Source organism: Rhincodon typus, chromosome 23, assembly GCF_021869965.1.
Source record: "Rhincodon typus isolate 14 chromosome 23, sRhiTyp1.1, whole genome shotgun sequence".
NCBI classification, from domain to species: Eukaryota; Metazoa; Chordata; class Chondrichthyes; order Orectolobiformes; family Rhincodontidae; genus Rhincodon; species Rhincodon typus.
This window is the reverse complement of record NC_063354.1, coordinates 38,707,195-38,726,486: the sequence shown is the minus strand read 5'-3', so window position 1 is coordinate 38,726,486 and position 19,292 is coordinate 38,707,195. Positions and strand designations below refer to the sequence as shown.

General features: G+C 43.2%; 1 protein-coding gene across 2 annotated transcripts in view; it reads left to right on the top strand.

The window, feature by feature from the left end:
• The window catches only part of LOC109917134 (glucagon-like peptide 2 receptor), a 59,922-nt gene that overhangs the window by 32,653 nt on the left and 7,977 nt on the right, over positions 1-19,292 (top strand). The window contains exons 9-11 of one of the 2 annotated variants that reach the window (XM_048611038.1): positions 3,060-3,148; positions 8,647-8,785; positions 14,452-14,493. In XM_048611038.1, the coding sequence (XP_048466995.1) occupies positions 3,060-3,148; positions 8,647-8,785; positions 14,452-14,493 (270 nt within the window). The remainder of the gene's footprint in view (positions 1-3,059; positions 3,149-8,646; positions 8,786-14,451; positions 14,494-19,292) is intronic. The other variant, XM_048611039.1, reaches the window with a different exon arrangement.

Here is a 19,292-nt window from a genome sequence, read left to right as displayed (position 1 = left end):
CGGTAATTACCGGATGAAGATAATAGAAATAGAAATGAATCAGTAAACTTTTATTTATGCATACAAAAAGTGAAAGAGAAATATAATATGGCTGTAAATTACAATTACATGGTACATCTTAATTTAAACAAATTAAAAATAATTAACACCTTAAAATTAGCCTGCCTTCTGCCAATTTCTGATTACAAACTGTTGAAACTGTAATGTCTTATCTTCTAGTTCAGCAGGTAGCTTTTGTGCAGTCTTAGTTCTCTGACAAAGTGCTAAGCTGTGCCTTCTAATGAACGTTGTGCATCACCTAGCACTTGCCTTAAAATCCAAAATTCCATCCTTCTTTAATTCGTTTCATGCATGGATTCGGATGACTTCACAATTAACACACCTTCCATTTTGACGATTTTCAAGTACCCACTCAGCAACTTTTTTCTCCAGTTGTGGCCACTCGCTGGGTTTACCTCTGTTGGCATGCTTTTCGTTTTGGCATTATCTGAAGTTGGTTTAATATCTTTCACCAGTCTCTCACAAGTTTCTCCAAAACTCAAATTCTCTTGCTGCCACACAGTTATTTGTCTTCTCTGCAACTTCAATTACTTTCAGTTTAAACGTTGCTGTATATGTTTTGTCTTTTTTCTGGAGGGCATTTTTACATAAAATGATGAAGAAATTTCAAAACTTCACCGAGGTATATTACTGTACTCCACGAATGCTACAGGGAAACTGAACTCACCTGAGCTGCACACAAAGGGAGGTTGTCACCTGACTCTGATCTGATGTGTCTTAAACTTTTGCACCAGATTGGTGTGAATTGTACATCAAAACACATAATAGCACAAAAAAATCATTTTCTCGTCATAACATTTATGTACAGGATAATACCTTGACTCACAAATGTTGATCTGGTATCTGTGAAGAATTAAGGTCAACATTTACACGAGATATCTGGAAAATTCCAGATTTTTTGGCCAAAAATAGGGAGGCAACTTTTACATGAGATCGACTTTTACTTGAGTATATACGGTAATTAAACCACAGTGTCATGCTTTAGTTAATCATTAAAAGACTTTACCACTCTTTTGCATACAAACATATCTAATAGTCAATTCCAAAAACACACAGAAACATAGGCCCAGATTTTCCCAGAGCCAGACAGTTGTTGTTCCTGTGTGGATAGGAGTTGCTCTGTCGGAATTTGCAGAATCCCATTGTAGCAGACTCTTAAGGAATGGTGAGAGAGATTGCAGATTGTTGCTGGAAAATTTCCTAACACTTGGAACACTCTGAAAGTATCTGTTTAATTCTGCCAATTCAGACAATTCTGACTAATTTAAGTGAGTAGTTTCTCAAGGGAGGGTGGCACAGTGGCTCAGTGATTGAGGGTGGCACGGTGGTTAGCAATGCTGCCTCACAGCGCCAGGGACCCGGGTTCAATTCCACCCTCGGGAGACTGTCTGTGTGGGGGTTGCACATTCTCCCTGTGTCTGCGTGGATTTCCATCAGGTGCTCTGGTTTCCTCCCACAGTCCAAAGATGTACAGGTTAGCTGGATTGACCATGCTAAATTGCCCTGTAGTGTCCAAGGATGTGCAGGTTAGGTGGGTTAGCCATGGGAAACGTGGGATTATGGAGATAAGATGAGAGTCAGGGCGGAATGCTCTTCAGAGGGTTGGTGCAGACTGAATGGGCCGAATGGCCTCTCTGAACTGTAGGGATTCTATGATTCTATAAAAGTCATACAATGAAATGCATTGTCTAATTCCTGAACATCCCCCCGCCCCAGTTCTTGACTCACATACCTCTCAGTACACTTTTCCCAGACTACCCCCAGGTCATTGACCTAACATTGCCATCTCTTTCCCCAGAAACCTCAATCCCCTAGCACATCATTAACCCTGCTCCAAACGAACTCTCCAGTTCCCTGGCTTTGGACGCCACTTCCCACTTACCCTGCTCCAGACCCCTTATCCCACTTCACCCTCTCTCTATCTGTCCCCTTTCTTCCTCCACTGCAGACACCACGTTCCTCTGTCCCCCAGTGCCCCCACTCTGGGCCCAATGCCCCACCTCACCAGCCCACTTCACTACTTCAGACCCCATTCTGTCTTCCTTGTGCTTGCCACCAACCCCCTCACCCCACAACCAGGGACCCAGTCCCTCCTCCCGCTCCAAATCCACTGCCACCCATACCCCACACCAGATCTGATCTTCCACCACTGAGTCAACTTCTATCCTGCACCCAGAATGCAACAGCATCCCATATACTTGTGCCCTTTGCCACCTTACATCCTAAAGCACCCCCAGCACCCTACCCCTACCCACTTGGCATCCTTTCCACCTATCACACGACCCCCCAGGGAATCTAACCCCAACTGAATGAGCTGCCAGAGGAAGTGGTGGAGGCTCATACAATTACAGCATTTAAAAGGTATCTGGATGAGTATATGAATAGGAAGTGCCTAAAAGAATATGGGCCAAATGCTGGCAAATGGGACTAGATTAATGTAGAATATCTGTTTGGCATGGACAAGTTGGACCAAAGGGTCTGTTTACATGTTGTACATCTTTATGGCTTATGATTTTACTTGACTTCTTACCCACCTGGCATTTCCCCCTTACGTATTTGGCACCCTACATCCTTAACCTCCTGGAACCCTAACCTCTCATTTACCTTATGTACTGACTGTTTGACAGCACCTGTCAAAGTGGTTCTCTGTGATCCTGGACCTTTGATTTTCAAAATATGACAACTGCCTGCTTTGAAAAGTTGGTGAGTTACATGAGTACATTGAACAGTGTCCAACTTGGCTTCACAGTGAGTGCCGTCACTCCTGAATCAAAAGCCAATTTTTGATATAAGGCAGGCCACATTCTCGGTCTGTCCATACTTTTGGATTTGATGTAAGCTACACAAAGAGGAAAATATTTTCCCAATATCACAACCAAAATTCTTCCCTTACCATTCACCATAACCTAAGCAAATTTATTTCCATACTAAACGGATATAGTAATAATAGGTACAAGCAATTAATTGTATTTTCAATGTGTCTTTATTCTCTCCTGCAGATGAACTTCTATATCTTCATAAAAATTTTGAAGATGTTGCTTTCAAAACTTAAAGCCCAACAAATGAGATTCAGTGACTACAAATACAGGTCTGTATCTTACTCTTAACACAAAGTTTTAATGTTTTGGAGGAGATTTGTAGCTCGGGTTGTGGGTGTTGAGGTTGGTTGGCTCGCCGAGCTGGTTTCTTGTTCCGCAGACGTTTCGTTACCAGGCTTGGTAACATCCTCAGTGCAGCCTCCAATGAAATGTCAGTGTGTTTTCCTGCCTGGTTTTAAAACTCTGGGGTCCGTTGGGATGGATTGCCTCATTTCCGTTTTTCCTTCGTAGTGGAATGTATATGGGGTCGAGTCCAATGTGTTTATTAATAGCATCCTTCGTGGAGTGCCATGCTTCTAGGAATTCTTGTGCTTGTCTCTGCCTAGCCTGTCCCAGGATCTTGGTGTTGTCCCAGTTGAAGTGGTGGTTCTCCTTGTCCATTGGGGTTGTGCTCTTGCTCCAGTAGTGTTGTCATTGTTCCCTTTGCTCGGGAAACGACCCCAAGAGAATGACCCCAGCGAAACCACCTACAAGGACAACATGCTCAAACTATTGGACCTATGCCTCACCACACATTTCACTTTCAACGGCCAAACATATGAGCAAATCAATGGGACACCCATGGGATCACCTATCTCTGGACTCATAGCAGAAGCAGTGATGCAAAGACTTGAAAGGACTGCCCTTCTGCACATCCAACTAAAACTGTGGATACGCTACATAGACAACACCTTTGTCATCATTAAACGGACCAAACTAGAGGAGACACACAAACTTATAAACAACACCCTCACCGGAATAAAATTCACCAGAGAGGAGGAGAAGAGCAAACAGCTCCCATTCCTGGACGTCATGGTAGAGCGCAAGACAAATGGGGAACTGCAAACGAAAGTACACAGAAAAGCCACACACACAGACCAGGTACTGAACTTCAACAGTAACCATCCCAGCTCACACAAACGAAGCTGCGTGCGAACACTATTTAAAAGGGCAACAACACACTGCAGCAACACGGAACTACGCCAAGAGGAGGAGGAATACCTCTTCCAAGTGTTCAAGGATAATGGATATCCAAAGAACTGGGTCAGAAGATGCCTACAGGAACAGCATCAGAAAGAGACTACGCGCCCCAACACACTCATCACACTACCCTACATCAGGAACACATCAGAACTCACCACAAGACTCTATGACCGCTGGGCATCAGAGTGGCACACAAACCCACATCAACCCTACGACAACTGCTCACCCGAACTAAAGACCCACTCCCCGCCATGGACAGGACCAATGTCATCTACAAGATCCCCTGCAGAGACTGCGAGAAACACTACATCGGACAAACAGGAAGGAAACTAACAACAAGAGTACATGAACACCAACTGGCTACAAAAAGGCACGACCAATACTCACTCATCTCAATCCATATGGACAAGGAGAACCACCACTTCGACTGGGACAACACCAAGATCCTGGGACAGCCTAGGCAGAGACAAGCACGAGAATTCCTAGAAGGATGGCACTCCACGAAGCAGCTATTAATAAACACATTGAACTCGACCCCATAAAAAAACCAGAAGTGAGGCAATCCATCTCAATGGACCCAAGAGTTTAAAAACCAGGCGGGTAAACACACCGACGCTTCATCAGAGGCTGGACTGAGGATGTTACCAAGCAGGGTAATGAAACGTCTGCAAAACAAGAAACCAGCTCAGCAAGCAACCAACCTCAACAACCTCAACAAGGTTTTAATGTGGGTTATTGGTCTTTATAATAGATTGGTAGGTGGGAAATGGGTCTTGTGAAGCAGTGGTAGTATCTCTATCTCTGTGCTAGATGATTTATGTTTAATTCCCATCTCAGGACTTGATGGACGCATGAATATCCTAAACAGACTCATTATCAGTCTGTACATCCTTCCAATATACTTATGGCAGGTAACAAAGTGGGCAAGGTTTTTGGTTGTCTTGTTGCAGACTGACACAAGCTATAGCCCATGACAACAGGCTATCAGTTTCCTGTCCCAGGAAAATCTTGCTTTTGAATCAGGAAAACAGCACATTCTTTCCCTACCTCATGTGTCACTCTAGGTATGAGCAAAAAAGGTAGGTAATGAACTATTGTCCATAAGCAAGCATGATTGTCTCTCTATCACAGTCAATTGGTTATATAACCTGAGGGTCTCCATTCCACATCAACAACGGGACAGATGAAGGAACAAGTTTCAAGTCTACCTCAGCCGTAATGTGAATTGAACTTGAACTGTTGGCATTCTTCCGAACCATGGGCCCAATTGAACTAATTGCCCCACGTGTTTATAATAGAAACTAAGATATACTTACCAAAACAGAAAACTCAAGGATTCTTGACAGAAGTATTAACTTTCACTAGATGTGATAACTCAGGAAGCCTGACTGGAAAGGAACATCATTTGTGGTTGAACACCAAAATAAAGCCACTGCTCTTAGCGTCCAAAGGCTAGTCGCCACCCAGGTCAGACAGTTCTGCAGACCCAACCTGGGTGTGCCATATGGGTTCTTAATAGGCAGACCATTGCCTGGTACCAAGGGACCTCATACTCAACATGTTCTCCAAGGAGATTAATTAGTGATTCCCCATGGGCCTTGGAGGGGTCATCGTAGTGGTTTATGGTTCTCCAAGCAGTTGCTACTCACCAATATCATAACAGCAAGCCCAGCTTTCATCTCTCTATATTACTGCACAGACTATTAGGAGCACATTCACCTCAGGTCTTGCCTCCTACCAGTTCCTTCTCTAACCTGACCAAGTGTTGTGTACAGGCCTCAATCATGTGTTAATCTGTAAGATTCATATGCACAAGTGTCAGAAACAGAGCGGATCAACTAAGATGCTCTGTTTCATCATGATTGTGTTTTTGCTGTTTTTACACTCCCTGGCCAGGTTACCAACTGTATAGATGAGGTTGTTACAGTCGATGTAATCTCTATGGATTTCAGCAAAGTCTTTAACAAAATCTCTCACAGGAGACTGATAAAGAAGGTGTAAAAGTTCATGGGATCCAGGGTAACTGTTATTGACCCTTCACTTTATCATGTGTATTGATAAAGTGAAAGATAGGAGGTTTAGAGAGGATTTGATGAAAATATTTTTCACTCAGGTGGTGGTGGATATCTGGAATGCACTGTCTGGGAGGGTAGTTGATGTGGGAAACCTCACTACCTTTAAGAAAGTACTTTGATTTGGTTGGATTTGATTTATTATTGTCAAATGTACTTAGATACAGTGAAAAGTTTTGTTTTGTGTGCAGAGCATACCATACAAAGTGCATTAGGGGTAATAGAACAGAGCGAACAATACAATGTTACAGCTGCAGAGGAGGTTCACAAAGAGCAAGATCAACAATAAATTTAAAATTTGAGAGGTCCAATCAGAAGTCTAATAACAATGTTCTTGAATCTGTTGGTACATGTGTTTAAGCTTTGGTATCTTCTGCCCAATGGAAGAGGTTGGAAGAGATTATAACCGGGGTGGGAGGAGAACATTCAAGGTTATAGGCCTAGTGCTGGAGAGTGGGACTAGTGTAGATTTGATATAGCTTTGGTGGTACTGACATGATGGGCCAAAGGGCGGTATGATTTTATGTTACTTGTCTGAAAGGTAAAATGTTTAAACAGTGGGTTGTGGCATGACTGATGAGAGATAGCCAGGATGCGAGAGGGTTAAGTATTGTCACCTTCAATGCTTTCACCATCTTCAAAGGTCACAGTCTGAGCAATGATCATTGCCATAATGGCCAGAACTCACTTCTCCATGATCTACAGAAGATGCTCCCTCAGGTTAGATCCTGTTGTCTCTGAGCGTGTACTATCTTGTTGTGTAGGAAATAGGGAATTGAGTTGGTCAGTGTCGTGCAATCGTTTAGGGTGATGCCACAGCCCCAGTGTGTAAAGACCGTGAGGTGTGAGTGTGATGTTTGTTGTGGTGCTGTGCGTGTGTGTGTGTAGCATGATGTAGCATATGGATGACGTGTACGAGTCCTGAATGGTAGTTTGTAGATGAGTAAGAGAGCGACAGTAAAATAAACAGGGTTTGAAGCTATTGACACAGTTAGTTAAGATGTGACATTCACTACCTTTGACCACTTGTGTAGGGTAATTGACCCTCTGCCAACCCTATATCCAGCTTCTTGAAGCTTGAGTTCTGGCACTGACTGCCAAAGCTATCTCACCACCCCCGCCACCACCCAACTGATTCCTGAACATGTGTCTGGCAGGTCTCCTGATCCCTAAAGATGCAAAACTTCTTTCCCCCTTTACACTTCCTTCACTAGGTGTATCAAAGAAGCTTGGAGCATTTACCCAGTCCTTTTCTGCCATTCTCCCCTCGGTCAGATTAAATGACCTGCTCCAGTCACAATGAACCTCCTTTTAAAAGGTCCAGACTGGTTTTAAGTGCTATGGGCTAGCTTCAACCGTGCTTGCCACTTGCAATGTTGTCCTCCTTTTCCAGCTTGCTGCCAATCAACAGTGTGGCCTGCACTGGCTGGACTGTTTAAATGTTTTAAAATAGCAGAGAGCATAAAGTTCATGCATTGTCTGCACTGCTGGTGAGACATGTCAGTTAATGATTAAGCCTGGTTTTAAGGGCTCTTGAATTTAACCCTGCACTGTCTCTCTGCTTCATTGATGAACATTTTTCTCCGTCTGTATAAATAGGATTTCCTCCTTCTTAGCAATGTTCCTGCTTCACGGAAATAGTGTAGAGAAAGAGATTGTTTGGGGATGTTTTACTGAAATCACTGCCAGATATCAAATGCCAAAGACACGATTACATTAGAAGTGAAGGCTCCACAAGGCAGTGCGTGTGTTATTTCCTCCATTTTAACCTTGTACGGTCTGAGTGTCAGCTTCACGCAGTTACTATCGGTCAACGGTTGCTGAATTCCAGCACACTCAAGAACTTGGGAAGGGCAGATTCAGTCAGTGTTCCTGCTTCATTGCATTTTAGTGGAAAATGTGGGAAAATCCATGTGAGAATTTTACAGAAACTAGCCTCGCTGTTCAAATTCATGCATGAAGTATATTGTCATTCTTGTGAGAAAGTTACAGGATTGTGAAATCATGCCCTAGGAATGAGTCATTCTCTTGAGGAGTAAAGAGGAAGAAAAGAAATATTCTTAGGGATTTGGTATTTATTATCCAAGTGTAAACTGCAAGAGGAATGCGTGACTTATCACTAAAACAAGTGTCTGAGCTTTGCAAAATATGCTTCCAACAATTTTATGGTGATAACTGAGCCATTAATTTTAGAAGCAATGATCTGGGCTGAGATTAAGGATGTCTCTGCTTTCTGTTGATTGATTGGTATTGCTATCCTGGGATAGGCACATTACCAACTGTGCAAATTAAGTTGGACAGTAACTTGAGCAATGTATTTCTCAAGCATTAATGCGCCAGTTGTCAGACGGAGAATTTTCAAATGTTCTATTCCAGTCAAATTGAGGCCTTACAAATGAAAGAATTTGCCCAAAACAAAAACGAAACCATTTCTTGTCACCCCAATATTTTAGGTTGGCCAGATCAACTTTGGTTCTGATACCTCTGCTTGGCATCCACGAATTTGTATTCATCTTCCTAACAGACGAGCACATTCAGGGTTTCCTGCGACACATCCGACTCTTTATTCAGCTTGCGATCAGCTCCTTCCAGGTACAAGCGAGATTTCTTCAGTAACACTCTGGGTGTTTATGTAAGTAAGATGGGTGTTAATTCTTTGTCCAGGACTTCAAGGATGACAATGAGCTATAGAGCTCATATTTCAAGCACGATTTCTAGGCTAATCTATATCAAGAGTTACTGCGACTTATTATTTTATTGAGTCTTGGCATTTGAGGCTGGCAGGTTAGGCATGTATTCCCTAACCTGGTTGACAATGAGGTTATAACAGTGGGATTTCCAATTGAACTGTTGTGGCCTTTGTGGTGCTGATGATCCAATGGGTGCCTAGGTGGGATTTTGACTCATGTGATAAGGAAGGAATGGCGAAATATGTTCAAGTCAGGATGGCCTCTGACTTGAAGGGAAACTTCAACCCATGTTGATGTTTCTAAGCAATCATTGCTTTGTCCTCTTGGTGGAACAGGTTCAAGAGCTTGAGGCTGAAGAGGCAAGTTGCTGGCATGTATTATATCGAGAGTTAGCACTGTTTCAGAGATAGTAGGAACTGCAGATGCTGGAGAATCTGAGATAACAAGGTGTAGAGCTGGATGAACACAGCAGGCCAAGCAGCATCAGAGGAGCAGGAAGGCTGACATTTCGGGCCTAGACCCTTCTTCAGAAATGGGGGAGGGGAAGGGGGTTCTGAAATAAATAAGGAGAGAGGGGGAGGGGGGTGGAAAATGGATAGAGGAGAAGATAGGTGGAGAGGAGACACTCAGGTCGAAGAGGAGGGGATGGAGCCAGTAAAGGTGTGTGTAGGTGGGGAGGTAGGGAGGAGATAGGTCAGTCCAGGGAGGACAGACAGGTCAAAGGGGCGGGATGAGGTTAGTAGGTAGGAGATGGGGGTGGGGCTTGAGGTGGGAGGAGGGGATAGGTGGGAGGAAGGACAGGTTAGGGAGGCGGGGACGAGCTGGGCTGGTTTTGGGATGCGGTAGGGTGAGGGGAGATTTTGAAGATTGTGAAGTCCACATTGATACCGTTGGGCTGCAGGGTTCCCAAGCGGAATACGAGTTGCTGTTCCTGCAACCTTCGGGTAGCATGTTGTGGCACTGCAGGAGGCCCAGGATGGACATGTCGTCTGTGGAATGGGAGGGGGAGTTGAAATGGTTCGCGACTGGAGGGTGCAGTTGTTTAGTGCGAACCGAGTGTAGGTGTTCTGCAAAGCGGTCCCCAAGCCTCCGCTTGGTTTCCCCGATGTAGAGGAGGCCACAACGGGTACAGCGGATGCAGTATAACACATTAGCAGATGTGCAGGTGAATATCTGCTTGATGTGGAAAATCTTCTTGGGGCCTAGGATGCGGGTGAGGGGGGAGGTGTAGGGGCAGGTGTAGCACTTCCTGCGGTTGCAGGGAAAAGTGCCGGGTGAGGTGGGGCTGGAGGGGAGTGTGGAGCGGACAAGGGAGTCACGGAAAGAGCGGTCCCTCCGGAAAGCAGATGAGGGTGGGGAGGGAAAAATGTCTTTGGTGGTGGGGTCGGATTGCAGATGGCGGAAGTGTCGGAGGATGATGCGTTGGATCCGGAGGTTGGTGGGGTGGTACGTGAGGACGAGGGGGATTCTTTTTTGGTTGTTGTTGCGCGGAGGGGGTGTGAGGGATGAGTTGCGGGAAATGCAGGAGACACGATCGAGGGCGTTCTCGACCACTGAGGGGGGAAGTTGCGGTCCTTGAAAAACGAGGACATCTGAGATGTACGGGAGTGGAATGCTTCATCCTGGGAGCAGATGCGGCAGAGGTGAAGGAATTGGGAATAGGGGATGGCATTTTTGCAGGAAGGTGGGTGGGAGGAGGTGTATTCTAGGTAGCTGTGGGAGTCGGTGGGCTTGAAATGGATATCGGTTTCTAGGTGGTTGCCAGAGATGGAGACAGAGAGGTCCAAGAAGGAGAGAGAGGTATCAGAGATGGTCCAGGTGAACTTAAGGTTGGGGTGGAATGTGTTGGTGACGTGGATGAGCTGTTCGAGCTCCTCGTGGGAGCACGAGGCAGCGCTGATACAGTCATCAATGTAACGGAGGAAGAGGTGGGGTTTAGGGCCGGTGTAGGTACGGAAGAGGGATTGTTCCACGTAACCTACAAAGAGGCAGGCATAGCTTGGGCCCATGCGGGTGCCCATGGCCACCCCCTTTGTCTGTAGGAAGTGCATCCGCTGTTCCCGTTGTGGCCTCCTCTACATCAGGGAAACCAAGCGGAGGCTTGGGGACCACTTTGCAGAACACCTACGCTCAGTTCGCACTAAACAACTGCACCTCCCAGTCGCGAACCATTTCAACTCCCCCTCCCATTCCGCAGACAACATGTCCATCCTGGGCCTCCTGCAGTGCCACACCGATGCTACCCGAAGGTTGCAGAAACAGCAACTCGTATTCCGCTTGGGAGCCCTGCAGCCCAATGGTATCAATGTGGACTTCACAAGCTTCAAAATCTCCCTTCCCCCTACCGTATCCCAAAACCAGCCCAGCTCGTCCCCACCTCCCTAACCTGTCCTTCCTCCCCCCTATCCCCTCCTCACACCTCAAGCCCCACCCCCATCTCCTACCTACTAACCTCATCCCGCCCCCTTGACCTGTCCGTCCTCCCTGGACTGACCTATCTCCTCCCTACCTCCCCACCTACACTCACCTTTACTGGCTCCATCCCCGCCTCTTTGACCTGTCAGTCTCCTCTCCACCTATCTTCTCCTCTATCCATCTTCTATCCGCCTCCCCCTCTCTCCCTATTTATTTCAGAACCCCTTTCCCCTCCCCCATTTCTGAAGAAGGGTCTAGGCCCGAAATGTCAGCCTTCCTGCTCCTCTGATGCTGCTTGGCCTGCTGTGTTCATCCAGCTTTACACCTTGTTATCTAAGAGTTAGCACTGCACTTCTTTTACAGTGGAGGCGGTTGACATTTAGGCTTTAATCTCAAAAGAGGAGTTAAATTGTTCAGACACAGTAGTTCTTCAGCTTTGGCATAACGTAGTGGTCTTAAGCACAAAAGCAAAAATTGTAAGTCATAATGTTGACTGCAAAAGGATGTAATAATTCATTAAGCGTGTACCAGGAACATAATAAGTGCAATTGTTTTTAGAAATTTGTTAAAACTCAACTGGTTCACTCATGTCCATGCCCCGCCACCCTGTTCTGATTTAACCAATGTGCATCTTTAGTTTTACATTATGCTGTTGCCTCTTGACGCTTTCTAAAGCAGCCTGGCCAGCCACTTAGTTGTAAAAGCAGCTAGGAAGGCATCCTTGCTCACAACGCCTACATCCTAAGAACAAATATTCAGAAAAGCTTTGATCATCTCTCTGCACCTACATGGAAAAATATGTGAAAAAAACTGCAGACACAATGCAACCCAAATATGCTGGTAGAATATTCTCCCTTGAATGACATTAACCAGCAGGATCCATTTATGGAAGAAATATATTAACACTGGTATATTAATTTGATTGACCATATCCTTTCTGCATGTTATTGCAGTGGTACATTACCAAGTGAACAACATGATATTAAGTAGACAACATTTGGCAAGGAGAAACTCACTAAAAATTAGATCAAAAGACTGAAGCTGTCATTTCTTTTTAATTCTGACACAAATCAGATCTCTGATACTTGATTATATTCTTAGGTATAAAAATAAACTGAACCGTAGGGAGGGTCCATATTGGTATTATCTCAGTCACAGATTGTCTGTGGGCTGAGGAAATCCAGAGGGAGTAGTAAAAAATCAAAATGAATCATACTGATAAAAATAGTCAGTGCAATCAACTGTCACTATATCAGGCCAACAGCAGCATCCAGTTACATTTCCTAATTTCATATGCCTAAATTGAGTTCCTCACTTCAGCCAAGCAGTGAAAGAATGTGGAAACACATTAAGGAAATATAGACATTGTATGGAAACTATTGCCTCTGAGAGCAGTGATGGTCAGCCCTTCATATAAATATCTTGAATGTGTCTATCTCACTTAGGAAATCACAATTCAACAACATTTCATTTTAAAAGAAAGGCAATAGCATATCATTTTTCTAACCTAGAGTGATCTTGTTATGAACATCAGTCTCTCCGCAAAGATCTCTCATCGAAACCTCAAGTGATTTTTGAACCTACTTAATTTAAGATTAAGGATCAGTCAACATTGTCTTTCTTTGGTAGTTAAAGGTAAAACAAGGGGTTAATGTATTGCCTGGCCATACCTCACTGGGACATGCATTTAAACAGGAGCTTTCATATCCTTAGGATGACATAAAGTGTTCCCCAACCAATTGAAACAGTGACCTTGATAACAACAGAAGGTCCCACAAACAGCAATTGCTAAGTGATTGGATAGAACATAGAACATTACAGCGCAGTACAGGCCCTTCGGCCCTCGATGTTGCACCGACCTGTGAAACCAATCTGAAGCCCATCTAACCTACACTATTCCATTATCATCCATATGTTTATCCAATGACCATTTAAATGCCCTTAAAGTTGGCGAGTCTACTATTTTTGCAGGCAGGGCATTCCACGCCCTTACTACTCTCTGAATAAAGAACCTACCTCTGACATCTGTCCTATATCTATCACCCCTCAATTTAAAGCTATGTCCCCTTGTGCTAACCACCACCATCTGAGGAAAAAGGCTCCCACTGTCCACCCTCTGATCATCTTGTATGTCTCTATTAAGTCACCTCTTAACCTTCTTCTCTCTAATATATATTAGTGGAGTTAATGGAGGATAATTGATGGACCCTGGGCAAACTCTGCTGTTCTTCACAGCACTCCCGATTGTGCAGCACTTAGGATCTAAAAGCAAGAGTAATACCATATGACCCAATCCTAACACATCCAATTTCATTTTAAATTAGCTGTATTCGCGGCATTGTTCAACTTATGAAGTCTTTTGAGACTTGAGAGAAGTATCAGTTGTACCTTCACTTTCATTCAAGCTCTTTCCAGCATTTCCACAACAGGTTGAAACTGGTTGGGCTGTCATTCCCTTAATAAGAAGATTATGTTTGATCACTGACTTAAAATTGTCATCATTGTGAACATATTTGACTCATGAATCTTGCAGCAAAGCATCGTCATTGAGTTTTTACAAACAGACTTAGGAGCACTCAATTGCTGCTGAATGATATAGGTCACTTATTGAACCCACTGCTGATAACCCTTTCAAACTGAGCAAAAGATTATTTCTGTCAGCGATAGATAATACCACTGTATATGCAGACTGTAAAAGTTTCAACGTTATAGTTATTTCAATATCAATGTAAGATAAAACAAAAACTTTGGAAAACTTCCTTAATCATGGTTGATTTTTTTTTTACAAAAAAGTGGGAGTACAATGGAATGTGATTGCAGCGCAAGCCTGTTACAATAAAATATATCCTTGGTCGACCAATTTTTGAAAATTTGATTTTGGTTATATGGTTACATTTATTGCATATCTCTAGTTGCCCTGGAATGGAAGTTCTCTGAAGTTTTAAGGGACTGTATAAGTTGGTGAACTGTACAGGAGCAAATTTTTTTTTAATATAACAAATTTGAGAAAAACTGTATTTCATTATTTTCTATACTATATCTACACCTAATTGACTAATCTATGCCAAATCCACTGCAGCTTTAGTGCACTGTTAAGTGGAAAATCTCTGGCAATGATTCAAAGGACAACAATAGTCTTTTCTTCCTCTGCAGGGTTTTCTGGTGGCCTTGCTATACTGCTTTGTCAATGGAGAGGTAAGGAACTGATTGAATATAGTCTCATTGTACAAATGTCTCCATGATAGTGGTGTGCTTATTGTGATGATAATCTTTGTGTCAACAGTGAACCAGGGATACTTCAGGTTGGATAGTTTGGAACATTTTTGCAACTTACCATAAATAGATCTGTTGTTGCACTTGCTTGAAAATATACCAAATGGCACAAATACCTTATAAAAACCAAAAGCACTGCAGATGCTGTAAATCAGTAACAAAAACAGAAATTGCTGATAAAGCTCAGTAGGAAGTGTCATTCGACTCAAAATGTTAACTCTCTTTTTCTCTCCACAGACGTTGCCAGACCTGCTGAGCTTTTCCAGCAATTTCTGTTTTTGTGGCATAAATAAATGATAGCTTTATCTGATTTATCAGTGGTTTTATTTGTTTCAGTGGTTTTATTTGTTGATTTTAATATAAGACCACCATTCATTTTTACAGTATTTATACTGTCTGCAATTTCAGCCTGAGAACAAAATAAAGCTGGACCGTTTTTGTACGAATGTACCTGCCTGTCTCTCCCTGTTTGTCTTTGTGTCTATCTGCATGTCTTGTGCAAGTGCTCCCTCTGGTGGACTGAGCTTATTATGTGTAACATACCATATACAACGTAAACTTTTCCACAGGCAGAATTTTGCTTCCAGCAGCAAGCATGCATCGCCAGTTAGTCATTACACTCTCACATTCCAACACAGTTTCTGTACAATTGCAGTCAGCCTGCTCTCTGATACTGCACCTTTCAACGTTCTTTATGCCTTCACTCGCTCACTGCACTGATTTCCGAAGTTAAGATGAAAGTAACCTGTGGGTGCTGAGGATCTGAAACAGAAACTGAAAGTGCTGGAGAAGCTCAGCAGATCTGGCAGCATCTGTGGAGAGAGAAACAGAGTTGACGTTTCAAGTCCAGTGTGGGGTCTTCAGAACTTCAGATATTCTGGAGAAGATTCATTCTGGACTTGAAACATTACATCTTTCTCTATCTCCACAGATGCTACTAAACATGTTGAGTTGTTACAGTTTATATTTCTGAACTGAAGAGTCCACCCAACCAAGATCAATTTTATACAGCCATGGAACCTTGATTTTATTCTTGAATGTGTCCTACAGTTCCCTCTTTATTCCTCTGTAACCATCAGGATGTATGTTTTCTAAGAATCTTTTATCACTTTCATTTCCTTCACTGTTCTATTGACATATTTTTTTTGCAATATCTCTGAACTAGGCCATCTCTCCTTTAGTGAGTGCTGAATCTGTGAACATAGCTCATTCCGTCTCAGTACCTTCCATGGAATTGTATGCAATACCTCTAATTAGTATTAGCAGAGTTCTATTCTCAATCTGCTGGCAAATCTGTTGTGAAGTATGCAGACTGTTTAACTCGTTGCTTAACTTGCACACCTCTCTTTGCACTCAGTGACAGCAACGTTGGTGAAATCAATGTGGTCATTTCCTCAGCCACATTATCTTGGGATTACTTCTTACTTGGCCTGATCTCTGTCCCTGTCAGTGAGGATTCTCTCTGGGAAGATAAGGAAACTAAATGTTCTACTTGAAATTGTGTCTTCTCAGCATCTGACATCAGGATTAAATCTGCAAACACTGTTTGTTCCTCAAGCTATGTTGCACTTTGAGGTATATCAGTTAAGGATTTATCAGTTACTTCAGTTGGGATATACTGCTCCTTTGATATATGATTGTATGCATCTTATTGTTTCGGCAGACAATGGTGTAGTGGTATTGTTGCTGGTCTAGGAATTCAGAGAATCAGGTATTGTTCTGGGGACCCAATTTCGAATCCCACCATAGCAGACAGCAGAGGTGAGTTCACAGAATCATAGAATTTTACAGTACAGAAGGAGACCATTCGACCCATCTTGCCTGTAGCAGCTTCTGAAACAGCGACCTAGCTAATCCCACTCTTCAACCTTATCTCCATAGTCTTCTAACTTCATCCCTTTCAAATATTTATATAAATTCAATAAAAAATTGGAACGAAAAGTTAAATAATCACCACGAACCCATTGTCGATTTGCTGTAGGAGCCCATTTAGTTCATAAATGCTCTTTGGGGCAGTAAAACTGCCATCCCTACCTCGTCTGACCTATATGTGACTTGATGTAGTTGACTCACAACTGCCTTCTGAACTGGCCTAGTAAGCCATTTCTGTAAATCAAAACTGCTAGAAGGAAGCACATCATCGCCTTCTCAAGGGCAACTAAAGATAGGTGATATATTCTGATCCAGCCAGTGATACCCACATTTCATGAATGAATTTAAAGAAATGTTTGCCATCCGAATTCTGTTCCTTGTTGATAGCAATGGAAAGACATTCTGCCAATCTAGTATTGTCATCTTGCTGACAATAAGCAACAGATTTACAACATAGATAACAAGGTGTAGCGCTGGATGAACACCGCAGGCCAAGCAGCATCAGAGGAGCAGGAAAGCTGACGTTTCGGGCCTAGACCCTTGTTCAGAAAATTTCTAACACCAAGGAAATTAAATACAATGATTTCTGTCCTCTGTTTGGCTTTCACCCTGAGTCTAGGGAGCTCAATGAAATTTTCTCGTGAGAGCTAAGAACAAAGAGAAGTACAGCACAGGAACAAGCCCTTCGGCCCTCCAGGCCTGTGCCAATGATCATGCCCCAACTAAACTAAAAAAACAAACCTTCTGCCCTTATTCGGTCCATATCCCTCCATTCCGTCCCTATTCATGTAACCATTCGGACGCCTCTTAAATGTTGCCAACGTGCCTGCTTCCACCACCTCCTCTGGCAGTGCATTCCAGGCTCCTACCACTCTGTGTGAAAAACCTCCCTCGCACACCTCCCTTAAACTTTTGCCCTCTCACCTCGAACCTGTGTCCCCTTGTAATTGAAACTTCAACCACAGGAAAAAGCCTCTGATTATCCACCCTATCTGTGCCTCTCATAATTTTGTAGACCTCTCTCAGGTCTCCTCTCAGCCACCGTCTTTCCAGTGAAAACACCCCTAGTCTTTTTAACCTTTCCTTATAGCCAATGCCCTCGAGACTGGGCAACATCCTTCTAAGCAGTCTTTCCAAAGCTTCCACGTCCTTCTGGTAATGTGACGACCAAAACTGCACACAATACTCCAATTGCGGCCTAACAAGGGTTTTATATAGCTAGAACAAGTTTTGCCAAATCTTGTACTCCATGCCCCGGCCAATGAAGGTAAGCATGCCATATGCCTTCTTAGTCACCTTCGCCACCTGTGTTGCCACTTTTAGGGAACTGTGGACCTGTACGCCCAGATTCATCTGTATGTTAATGTTCCTAAGGGTTCTGCTATTAACAGTACAATTCACACCTAAATTTGATCCTCCAAAATGCATCACCTCACATTTGTCAGAATGAAACTCCAACTGCCATTTCTGTGCCCAAGTCACCAATCTATCTATATCCTGTTGTATCCTTTCACAATTGTCGGCACTATTAGCAACTCCACCAACCTTTGTGTCATCTGCAAACTTACTAATCAGACCACCCACATTTTCCTCCAGATCATTTATATGTACTGCAAACAACAGAGGACCTAAGACTGATCTCTGTGGAACACCACTAGTTACCGGTCTGCATTCTGAAAAACACCCTTCCACCACTATCCTCTGTCTTTTATGACCAAGCCAGTTTTGTATCCATCTAGCCAGCCCACTCTGAATCCCATGTGATTTTAGTTTTTGTACCAATCTGCATGTGGGACTTTATCAAATGCCTTACTAAAGTCCATCTAGACTACACCCACAGCTGTTCCCTCATCAATTATCTTTGTCACTTCTTCAAAAAATTCAAACAGGTTAGTGAGACATGACCTTCCCCATACGAAACCATGCTGCCTGTCCATTTTCTTCCAAATGTGCATATATCCTGTCTCTCAGTATCTTCTCCAAGAGCTTCCCCACCACAGATGTCAGACTCACCGGCCTATAATTTCCTGGATTATCCCTGCTTCCTTTCTTAAACAAGTGAACAACATTGGCTAACCTCCAGTCCTCTGGAACCTTGCCTGTGGTCAAGGAGGATGTGAAGATATCTGCTCATGCCCCAGCTATTTCTTCCCTTGCCTTTCTCAGTGGTTGTCCTTTGTCCAATTATTCCAAAACTGGCTGTTCAGTAACCAAATGCTCGTTGGCTTGTTATTCCATGACTTTAATTAAATTGACTTCTTCCACCATTGGAGAAAGATTCAAATCAAAACATATTAATATGTTGCTAAATACCTCGGGGGTAATGGTAACAGGGTTAACATGTGCAGTAACTTAGTCAATCATATTCAATTGTGTATGAACCAGAGTCAGCCAGATGTTGGCTGAGTTTTATAGTACAGGATTGGTTGACATAAAACTGTAACTATAGAGTGTACATCTAAAAGTATCTAACTTCTAGTGAACATCATTGGTAGCAGAGGATGCAGAATTAGAATGTAAAGATTCAGGGTGTGATTACCTGTTTTCTGAGCGCATTCCTGATGATTAGTGGAAGAATGTGGTAACCAAGTGAACTTGACTTATTTCTCTTCCAAAGTGGAAACAAGGGATGTACTTTGCACTATACAGAAGCAGCATTTTAAAAAAACAAAGTTTTTATTTGGAATTGATGTCTGATGATATGAACATGGATGTAAATTTGGAGAGATTGTTTACTTCCATGGGTAAAATTGATTGAATGGATGATTTATTGACTGGTTATGAGGCATGGTCAGATTTTGACAAATTTAGAAACAGTGAACATAGTTTCGTGGAAGGATATATAATGG